This window comes from Sinocyclocheilus anshuiensis, unplaced genomic scaffold, assembly GCF_001515605.1.
Source record: "Sinocyclocheilus anshuiensis isolate Anshui unplaced genomic scaffold, SAMN03320099.WGS_v1.1 scaffold232, whole genome shotgun sequence".
NCBI lineage: Eukaryota > Metazoa > Chordata > Actinopteri > Cypriniformes > Cyprinidae > Sinocyclocheilus > Sinocyclocheilus anshuiensis.
In genome coordinates, this window is record NW_015558560.1 from 334355 (window position 1) to 346243 (window position 11889).

At 38.0% G+C, this 11889-nt stretch overlaps 1 protein-coding gene across 1 annotated transcript in view; it reads left to right on the plus strand.

The window, feature by feature from the left end:
* The window catches only part of agpat5 (1-acylglycerol-3-phosphate O-acyltransferase 5 (lysophosphatidic acid acyltransferase, epsilon)), a 43264-nt gene that overhangs the window by 3290 nt on the left and 28085 nt on the right, over positions 1–11889 (plus strand). The window contains exons 2-4 of the mRNA XM_016474969.1: positions 7956–8022; positions 8206–8321; positions 8481–8570. Coding sequence (XP_016330455.1) covers positions 7956–8022; positions 8206–8321; positions 8481–8570 — 273 coding nt within the window. The remainder of the gene's footprint in view (positions 1–7955; positions 8023–8205; positions 8322–8480; positions 8571–11889) is intronic.

Here is an 11889-nt window from a genome sequence, read left to right on the forward strand (position 1 = left end):
TTTTTTTTTGAGGGGTGGAGGGGAGCATTTTTTTTTGACATTTTTCAAAAATATATATTTATCTCACCTAAATGTTCCATCATGCAGTACATTTTTGTTTTTACACTCGTGCAATTGTTGCACAACAGCACAAAAAAAAGTTGCTCAAGCAAGTGGCAAAACATTTCAAATACTTTTCTTACGTTATCACAAACATTCTAAATTAAAACTTACCACTGACAAACTTCCTTTTGCTTTTAAATCTTTATTACCTCCACGAGTGCCATCTATTATTGCCTTGTTTATCTAAAAGTGCTTTTTTCCTTTAAAACTAGCCAACAAGCCATATGTGTTGTTGACTGTGAAACACAGTAGACTTTAATTGTATGCATTTATGGTGTATTTACTACATTTTCGTTTTCATATTTACCGCAAACAATGTGCTGTTTCTTTAATTCAGTGCTTGCAGCGCAGCAAAAACAGACTCGGTGCGGAAACGATCTCTGCTCTGCAGACGCACTGCTCCTGGAACGCACTGCCGCACCGCAACCGTGTGCAGTGTGAACGCTTTAATCCGTTAACATGAGCGCGGAAAAAATGCGCGCGGTGATTCACTCACGCTGTTATTTAATGAAGAAATATGAGTTGCACCTCACCTTCAGCATAATAATTATTTTACCCGCGCCAGACAGAGACTGAGAGGTGCCGCTGCATGTCGTGCCAAACGTCTCACGGCAGGCGCGTCATCAGCTTGAGATCGGTTTTTTGAGATTGGCCTTTATAGAGGCCGCCGATCAATGATCCCAAAACGATTATCGGCTGATAGTGATCGGTAGCCGATCAATCAGAGCACCCCTATTTTTAAGGTAGGTCTAACATTAGTTTTTAGGTACAGAAATTGAATAATCAAATGTAAAATAGCATTACATATTTTACTGTATAAAAGAAAGATTAATCTTTAATTCAATCGAGCAGTGAGTGTTTTCCTTGTTGTTTCTGTATGATTAATATTAAGAAAGTGCTATCACTTTAAGAGCATGTACTGATCCAGTGCACTGATACAGAACGTTCAGCCGGCTATGTCTGCTGTAGGATACTTACCAAGATGGGCATTTTGACATCATTTTTGTGTGAATTTGTCCATTCAAACACAATACTTCAGAGAGAGCTTAATATTTGCGCGCGTTCTGAGGTTCTGAGGTTTGCGTGCTTTGGATGAGCGCACACACCTTGTCGCCTTCTCAGATTTAAGTTGAACCGCGGTTCTAGTGTGTGCCAAATCGTGTGTGGAGAACTGTATGGTTTGATTATATATATATATATATATATGTATGTGTATATGTGTATATGTATGGAGGCGCCTGCGCAATCATCTATTTATTTATTTTTTCCTGCGGAGAGAACTTAATATACTCCGTCATTTTTGGATGTGCTATCTGCCGTTTCATACAGTCTCCATGAATGGATCACAACAATGAACAGGGTCACAGTAATAAGAAATAAATCTATAGAAAACTTGAAATGTCTACTATTAAACGAACCAATTAAAATAGAAAAAACAAATCTTCTCTAATTAGTCTATGTAGTCCGAAAAAGTGCATTTCTCTATTAAAGGCACGTCCATAACTGTGGAGATGACCAGTCATCTTCAGCATTCGGCAACTTCATCTTTGCAGCCAACACTGACTGAGAAAGCACTAGTTTAGTAATAAATAATTAAAATGTCGTCTTTTTCCCCCGACGCATGCAAATCATTACTTTTGCCGGTGCTTTGCAGCAAGCTTTATATGCGTGCTTGAGCGCGGTATAGGCTATAATACGCCTAAATGCTTATTATAGTATAGTGATGAAAGCCAAAATATTAAATGTCATGGATGAATATTTACTGATTAATCCGCTTTTTTGTAGAGGGGGGTCAAAATGGCAATTTTCACCTGAGATTCAGAGCCAATTTACAGGGGGCTAAAAATTACTTCAGAAAGATGGCAGCATCATAATGTTACTCTTACACAGAGATTGGTAGGACTATTAGTGAAATCTGTTGACTTTAGCAATCTTTGTTGCATTATGTGCCAATGGTAACCATTCAAAAATGGGGAAAGAGCACTTTTCAAGTTTTTTCTCCAATGTTTGCAGGCCTGTGACAAACCATGGGTCACAGGAGTGGTGGGATGTTGATCAGTACTGACTTGTGATGGGCATCATCATGCGTCTCGAACAAATGAGAGCATTTGGGGTGGGCCTAAGACAGTGCTCACATGAACGCTCCCGATAAAATTATTTAGGCTAAGCATCAACATTCACAAACCACTGTTCACTGTTGTTTTTAACAAAAGAATGCAACGTGCCCGTAATCACAACTTCATAAGTGGGAAATAGGATGTTTCCGATAGCACGTGAAGAGTGCATCGTTTTGTTAACTTTGTGGTTTATTATTTTGAGTCGTTTGGGATGCGGTAATACACGGCCCTCTCACAATATATTACTTTACAGATCTATCACTTTTGCTGCTCAGAAATGTACACGCAATGCTGCATGTATCTGAAGTTCCATGCTCCGGCGCGGTTAGCGCTCTACATGCGTACATGTTAACTACATGCTAATCATGCTAGAAACATGATTAGCAACATGGTAACTACATGCTAATCATGCTAGAAACATGATTAACAACATGCTAACTGCATGCTAATCATTCTAGCAACATGCTAATTTTCTAATACACGGCCCTCTCACAATATATTACTTTACAGATCTATCACTTTTGCTGCTCAGAAATGTACACGCAATGCTGCATGTATCTGAAGTTCCATGCTCCGGCGCGGTTAGCGCTCTACATGCGTGCATGTTAACTACATGCTAATCATGCTAGAAACATGATTAACAACATGCTAACTGCATGCTAATCATTCTAGCAACATGCTAATTTTCTAATTTATCTAAATTTTCAGACTTCAAGCTTTTACAGCTGCTTTAAACTTTCAGGCTAGACTTTCTCAAGCCAACCTAAAGTTTGTCTTGACAAACTTTATTTAGTTGTATTTAAAGCAGAATATCTGAAGAATTCGTCAGATTATGAATGACCAAGATTAATTGTTAACTCTAGGTAAAGTATGAACAGTGTGAAATGTAAAATATTATTACTCAGGATCCTGTTTACCTGGGGGTTTAGCCAGTGTTACCCAGTGTTAATTATTCCAAGTGTGAGAGATCTTAAATGTTTGAGGTATTATCAGTGATTCTGCCAAATATACCCTTTAGCAGTAGATACTACTTAAAGGTACAATATGCAAGTTTTCACTCCTAGAGGGTGCGTATTCAAAACAAACAAAGAAACAAAGGCGTAGTTTGATGACGCCATGACTGAGTGTGGAATCATGGGAGTTGTCGTCTTCATCCCCACAGGCGACGCAATCTGACGGGACTCAGGCAGAAATCATGTTCATGGATGAGCTAATGTATTAAAGATTTATTAACATCGTAGTATGAAGCAGTGTGAGGCGGAAAGCAGTCGAAGCGAAACGAGGCCACTGAAGCAATTGCTAATGAGAGACAAGAGTGACACACGGCTTGAAAGCAGCAGAGATTTTATTATGCTACACTTTAGCGCTTCCCCTCCTTCCGGTTGTGTGTATGTGGAGTAAAGCAGCGTTGTTTTATCATACTAGATACGTTTGAAAGTTCTGTTATAATGCTGCTATGTGCGGTCGTCACTGGTCTATTAAAACGCATAACATATTAAAGCGTCTTTGGTGTTTCCATGTTTTCTACAAAACAAAACCAGAAATCGAGGGGTTATGACGTCATTAGCAGGCGACACAATGACTGTGCAGTCGTCACCTGTCTAATAAAACGCACAACATAAAGCATCTTTGGTGTTTCCATGTTTTCTACAAAACAAAACCGGAAATCGAGGGTGTATGACGTCATTGGCAGGGGACACAATGACACTATAGACACGGTCCATGTCACTAGTTAAAATTGCTTATTTCTCTGGGTTTAAACGTTCTTCGAAACAATATTCAGATGTATATATAGAAATATTCAGATGTGTGCAACGCATTTTATGGAGGACTGTTTCCTGGGAGAGTAGACTACAATGAATCTGTTCTGCATCATATGACCCCTTTAAGACTTCTTGAGTTATAGGCACGCAAACTTTGGAAAAATAATATTTATAGCATTCGGACAGTTATGTTCAATGCAGTTTTTTTGACAGAAGGAAACACGATACATTTCTAGTTTCAACATTATTTGTTCTTCAGACATTCCTTTTTAAAAGAAAATAAGTATCATATTTTTGGATATTGACCCACATTTGGTTTTTGACTACTAAAAATGTGTACAATTTAACGATTTACTCCTGGAGCCATATTGAAATTCCAATATCTCGAGAACTGAACAATATAGGGCCTTCAAAATTAAGACGTCAAGAGAAAAGTTTAAGACCCAAAATCTAAAAGGGCATTAAGATATCTTTAATACTTTTTTAAAAAAGTATTAAATCTACTTGAAAAGTGCTCTTTCCCCATTTTTGAACGGTCACCATTGGCACATAATGCAGCAAAGATTGCTAAAATCAACAGATTTTACTAAGGGTGTATTCACACCAGGAAAGTCCGCTAGTTCACTTGCTTTGGTCCGGACCCAATACAATGTAGATTTTTTTTTTTTGTTTGGTGCGGTTCGCTTTCACACTGCCCTTTTTTGCAAGTGAACCAGAAATTGTAAACAAAACCACACGTGTGCTAGGGTCATCCATTTACTGGACAGAAATTCTCAAGCAGTGAAAAACAGGAAGTGCAAAAACAGGCTAATCATGGAGATTTTTCGTCAATTTTTATTCTTTTAATGAATTGGTGTTTTCAGATACTAACACAATATGAAGAAACTTATGAGCATCATATGAGACAATGTCATACGATGTTGTAATTACGAGTTGCCGAAAATAAAATCTACAGATATAAAATATTTAAAGTATATCACAATGTTAGTTTAAACATTTAACCTATATAAATGTGCGCTATTAGGTGCATATCCAATCGTTTGAGCGGAGAGTGGAAGCTGAAGTGCGCTTCAGGACATCAGTGGAAACAAATTTAATACGTCATCATTTTTGCTCATAAAAGTAAGAATAATACATCGTTCGGAACTGTAAAGGGTCTATTTTTATTTGTGTGCACTCACAATATCAAGACAGAGCCGGCAAGCGCATAGACTTGATGAATATATCTATAGAAAGCTTTAAATGACTACAAAACGAAATAATCCAAATCCATAACCTCTTATTATTATGTAATCCGTAAAGATGCATTTCTTTCTAAAGGCGCGTCCAATGATGAGATGGTGAGTCAGGATCATCAACTTTATAGCGACACTGACTCATAAAACACTAGTTTATTAATAAATAATTCAAATATCTCCTTACTATTTTCCCCCAACATAGTCATGGTAATTTTTGCAGCAAGCTTTAGCCTATTTAGCACGCTCCGGTCACGTTGCTGTACGCCATGGTCACAAATACTCATAATTTGCATGTGTTTTTAAGCATTGTGGTTTAAAAACAAGTTATTTAAGCCATTGAAATGCAAATAACAGCACTATATGTGAGAGCTGTCTGTTTCTGAGCGTGATTTCTGCAATTGTATCGGATCGAGGTCGGGTCATATTCACACCTTAAACGAACCGTACCAGAGTTCGTTTGGAAGCAGACCGAGACCACCTCTTCAGCTGGGTCTCGGTACGGTTGTTTGGTCCGCACAAGAGTGCGATTGCTGCCAAAAAGGTCCGCACCAAGAGGGGTAACAAACTTGAGTTCGATTCAGTCGAACCAAACAAGACAGGTGTGAATATACCCTACCAATTTCTGTGTAAAAGTAACATTATGCTGCTGCCATATTTCTGAAGTAATTTTTATCCCCCTACAATTTGGCTCTGAATCTTGGGTGAAAATTGCCATTTTGACCCTCCTCTTCAAAAAAGCACATTACTCAGTAAATATTCATCCATGACATTTAATATTTTGGCTTTCATCACTAAACTATTATCAAAATAAAAAATTTGAGCCGGGGATCTCTGGTTGAGTTGACACAGAATGACCCTATTAAAAGATGGTTTAGTAGGTTATTATATTAGTCAATTTAATATAAACGTGCGACTAGTTGACTAGAAAAATCCTTAGTCTGGGGCAGGCCTACTTGGCACAAGGAACCGATCAATTATTAAAATAAAATCCTATGACATTACGAAATGTGCGACTGCAAATCACGTCACGTTGTATTACATTGCACAAGTAATGCATGTGTAATGAGTCAAATTTTTATTTTATTTAATCTTTTTTATGTATGGGGGTGCTTTGGTCTTTCTTGGGGGTGCTGGAGCACCTGCTAGCTCCTTCCTAGCGCCGCTCATGAGCATCAATATATCAAGGCAGGCATGTTTGTAACCCTCTTATTTCATCGATAGCGCTGGTGCAGCCACCACTCATAATGCTTACCTATTAAGGGTGTAATAGTTCAGCTTACTCACGATTCAGTTTGTATCACGGTTGTAGTCACGGTTTCGGAAAGGTTGGGTATGTGCTATGTTTAGGGAAAAAACTATACGGTCAAATAAAAATAAAGAAAATAAGAACAAATAATCTAACTACAAGAAACACAATACATACATACACTACAAGCACAAATAAATACAACCGAGCAAAAGTACAAATAAAATAAACAGTGCTTTTCAGGTTTTTAGGTAGGTCTAACATTAGTTTTTAGGTACAGAAAATGAATAAAGTAAAATAACACTGCATATTTGACAGTATAAATTAAAGATTAATCTCTTTTTTTTTAAGATATAAAAGCTATTCAGTCAAAAGCAGTGAGTGGTTTCCTTGTGCTTGTTGTTTGATTAACATTAAAATAAGTGCTGTCAATGCACAGATCCAGTACACTGATACTGTACTTTCAACTATGTCTGCTAGGATACTTATCAAGATGGGTATTTTGACATAATTTTTGTGTGAATTTGTCCATTCAAGCACAAGACTTGAAATCAAACTCAATATTTGTTCAAGTTCTGAGACACGAGTTTGCTCGCTATGGATGAGCGTGCACACAAATCTTCTCCCTGTGTGCGCGTGCGAGTTCTCATTCATGTCTTCTGGCTCTTGAATGTTTAAACTGGCAAGGCTTAAATGAGTTTAGTTTAAACACAGATGGCAACATGTGCTGTTCAGGTCTCACCTGCGTGCACGCTATCAACCCTTGGGTGATGACAGCATAAATGACAGGTCATATTTGAGCATGTGGCACTCACACTGAACAGAGAGTGACTGGTTTGTCCATGTGTTTTTTTTTTTTCCTTTGCCGTTGTTGTAATGTATTGGGAAGCCAGAATGCTCATACCCATCAACCGAAACATACATTAGCCAAACTCTGTCTGTTTTACATGTTGTTATTTATAACAAACTTTATTATAGATGTGTTGTCAGATTTCAAGTTGAACCATGATACAAGTGGGATTTGAATTCTGATGCTAAACATGGCCAAAGTTTAAAAAAAACAAGTTGGACGTTTGACTTGAGTATTTGTGCCAAATACACTCCTTTAGGGTTCGTGTAAGTTTCAGAACGTTTTTTGGGGGGGAGGGGTATGGACCTGTATTTTGTTTTGTTTTTGTGTGTAAAATGTGTGTGTTGCATAGTGTGTTTGTGATTTTTGTGGCAAAGCCATGAAGGGAGGGCTGTGTTTGTTTTGGGTAGGGGTGTTTTTGTTTGAATGTTGATTTCATTTATCAGCAGTGTTCACCTTTTAAGGGAACAAAATCCATATCAATTAAGCTTATTGAACAAAACACAGTTGTTCCACTTACGATAAAACTAGAAACTAGACCTTTTTTCAGACAGTAATATCCTCAAAGTCATGTTCATTCTAACTATATTGTTCTTGTTGTCTAATGTATTGAAATGTTCATAAAAAATATCTGTCCAGATTGTCATTTATGGGGACATACCAAAGAAGGAGAATGTGGTTTACCTGTCAAACCATCAATCCACAAGTAAGTCTCAATGCTCTTATCTATAAATGTTACAAAATAGTTGATGCATACCATGGGAAAACTTTTTTTTTATATGTATATTTATTTGTTGGTAAATAATATGGTACCACACCATATATCTCAGTATCATGGTATCTGACACCATTACTGTACCATTTGTAAGGGTTGTGTTCTCCATTGTAGCTGATTGGATCATTGCTGACATGTTAGCCATTCGACAAAATGCACTTGGACACGTAAGATACGTTCTGAAAGATGGTCTGAAGTGGCTTCCTTTGTATGGATGGTATTTCTCACAGGTAGTGTATGCATCTAATTCAAAACCTTTAGACCTCATTTATGTTCTTGGTTTTTGAATGGTTTTATATACAGTTTACACATAAGTTAATTCTGCTAGTGTTCCATGAATAGGACCGGTTGTATGTTTGTGGTTTGACTATGATTGATGTCCTTCACAGCATGGAGGTGTGTATGTGAAGAGAAGTGCCAACTTTGATGAGAAAGCCATGAAAAAGAAATTATCTTCTCAGGCCAAACTGGGTACACCTGTGAGTATATATCCATAGCACTCACTGAATGAAACTCCAGAACCTGTGTTATGCTGGACTAATAAAACAGCAGATGTTCCATACAAGTTAAAGGATTAGTTCACCCAAAAATTCTGTCATTAATTACTCACCCTCATGTCGTTCCAAACCCGTAAGACCTTCATTCATATTCGGAACACAAATTAAGATATTTTTGATGGAATCTGAGAGCTGTCTGACCCTGCATAGACAGCAATACAACTGAAATGTTCCCAAGTCCAGAAACGTAGCAAGGAGATCGGTAAAATAATCTGTGTGACATCAGGGGTTCAACCGTAATTTTACGAAGCTACGAGAATAATTTGTGCGCAAAGGAAAAAAAAAAGAACGACTTTATTCAACAATTTATTCAAAAATGGTGCCATTTTGGAGAGTATCCGCTGGACGTAAACAGCGTATGCTGTTCTGTGTCAGCTGCGTCACACGGATACACTGTTTTCGTTCAGTTCAAATCACAACAACATGGAAAACAGATCCGGCGTGACGCAGCTGACACAGAACAGCATTCGCCGTTTACGTCCAGCTTATACTCTCCAAAATGGCACCAGGGTGCCGGAAGGAGACGAATTGTTGAATAGTCGTTGTTTTTTTCTTCTTCTTTTGCGCACAAAAAAGATTCTCGTAGCTTCGTAAAATTACGGTTGAACCCCTGATGTCACAGGGATTATTTTACCGATCTCCTTGCTACGTCTCTGGACTTGGGAACATTTCAGTTGTATTGCTGAAATGCTGAAATTGCATATTGCAGTATTGTACATTTTAGCATTTCAAAACGTTGTGCAGCCCTAAGCCCTATTCAGAGGGGATTAGTTTTCCAGGGAGTCATTAGAGAAATTGTGTTTTACAGACGTACTTTGTGATTTTAATCCCGTCTGAATCTGCCAAGTCTGTTTTTCCTCACACGACCTTTGTAATAATCCCAGAGCAAATTACCTACTGTTTTTTGGCAAATTTAGTGATCATCTGAGAAATCAAATGCGAATGTCTGTGATTGCCCCCAGTTTTATTATTTCACAACGCGTTTTTTTAGCCACTGTGAACTAGATGCTCTTACTACTCCGTGCATTTTCGCTGTGTTTGCCTCCCGGCAAAGAAAAAAAATAAATAAAAACAAGAGCCAAATCACGTTAACTGTTAAAAGGAGTCATCGGATGCAAAATTCACTTTTACATGTTGTTTGAACTGAAATGTGCCTTGTCAGTGTGCACAACCACCGTATAATGATAAAAATCCACCCAGTGTTTTTTTTAAATCCCCAGAAGTTATAACCCCTTTCTCAGATCAAGCCATTTTCAGATTCTTGGCTGTGTGATGTCACACAGACCCAGGCCCCTCCCATGATTGTTGATTGACACTGGCGCCCTGAGTGAGCTGTCAACAGTCCGCCATTGTTTCGAGAGGTAGACAAGAATTTCTCCTAAGCGAGGTGTTTTGTTGTTGGATGTTATAATGAACATAGCAGTCGTCATTTACTCCTGACATCTGAGCCACTGAAGACGCAGTGGATTACTTTTGTATTTGAAGGGAATGCACCCCGATCTACCTAAATGCATTTGTTCGCACAAATCTTTTGTGATCCAGCTTCACCTACAGAAGAAGTGAGTATAAGTTTTTTTATGGATCTTTGCAAACTGCCTTTCCTAATAATGTGCTAGTTAGCAAGTTCCACGGCTAAAGTTCGGTTCAGGAAGAAAATTATTCTAAGCGGACAGCGGGTGAACAAAGAGTGAATACATAGCGGGAGCGGGACTAAAAAAATAGTCCCGCGCAGACCTCTACTCGGTATCTCTTCTACTCATCAGTGCTGTTTGTCTAAACCACTTCTCCTCCTAATCTCATCCATATCACAAAAAATATAGCATTCTGTGTAGAATTCAAATGGGTCTGATAAGTTTTATGGGCTGCGCCGACTCGCGCATATGATCTGCTCCGTGCTATTGTGTCTCTTCAACGGAGCAGACTATATGTGCTGCAATGGTTTGCGTGACACAACGCAAAATCGGACTTCTTTATCCCCAATAGAAACTATACTGTCTGAATAGTTCCCTAGCTCCTATATAGTAGGGGTGGAACGGTTCAACTTACTCACAGTTCGGTTTGTATCACGGTTTTAGAATCATGGTTTCGGTACGGTTCGGTATGTGCTATGTTCTTCCCAGTGGAAAGTGAAAAAGAGCTAAGAGAGACATCAGCTGAGATCCTAGGATCTTTGGTGAATGGAAAGTCAAGGCCCGAGGCCTGGCGCAGACTTAAGGTACAGAAGACTTATAGCTCACATCCTCATCTTCTCCGTATCTAACAGAACCTCAGACTGACCGACTATGTGTTGGAGCCCACCGCACCAGCTCAAGCTCCAACACGGGCCGCAATCAGAAGATTTTTAGCAGAAGACTTAGCAGAAGAAGACGAGAAGAGTCCATTTTGCTGTGCATTATGTGTCTTTCCTATGTAAAATGTAGTGAGAGGGAGAACTCTCAACATGCCATTAGGTCGTAAAAAAAAAAAGGATTGCAATCTTTGGTGTTCCTTCTTGGTGTCAGCCTTTAAGCCAGAGACAGGCTGACGTCATAGCTTTTGCATCTCTTCTTGCTAGGCGCAGAATACTGTTATCTTGGACCTGTCTTTTTTTTTTTTTTAAACTTGAAAAAATTAAGTACAATATCAGAGGTAGGAGGAAATCTTTTTTGAAAAATGGCAACAATTTATCACATTCTTTAATAATTTACAAATCTTAGACGTGGATTTAGTGGAGGTATATATGTATAACCCTTATTTTATTATTATTATTAATTTGTTTTATGTATTTTTTGTATTTTTTGTAAAAGTTTAATTTTTTTGTAAAAAGTTTTTATTTATTTATTTTTTCAGATGTCATTGTGTTTTAATTGGGGATTGCTTTGTTGGGGCTGGGTAGGGTCATATATGGTGGGTGGGGTGATATAAAATGTAAAAATGCAATTTGCCACATTAAAAATTCTATGGTAAAAAAAAAGATATGCTGAGGAATTTAGATAAATGAGGAAGATTACAGGTGCATCTCAATAAATTAGAATGTCGTGGAAAAGTTCATTTATTTCAGTAATTCAACTTATTAAATAAATTCAATGCACACAGACTGAAGTAGTTTAAGTCTTTGGTTCTTTTAATTGTGATGATTTTGGCTCACATTTAACAAAAACCCACCAAATCTCAACAAATTAGAATACGGTGACATGCCAATCAGCTAATCAACTCAAAACACCTGCAAAGGTTTCCTGAGCCTTCAAAATGGTCTCTCAGT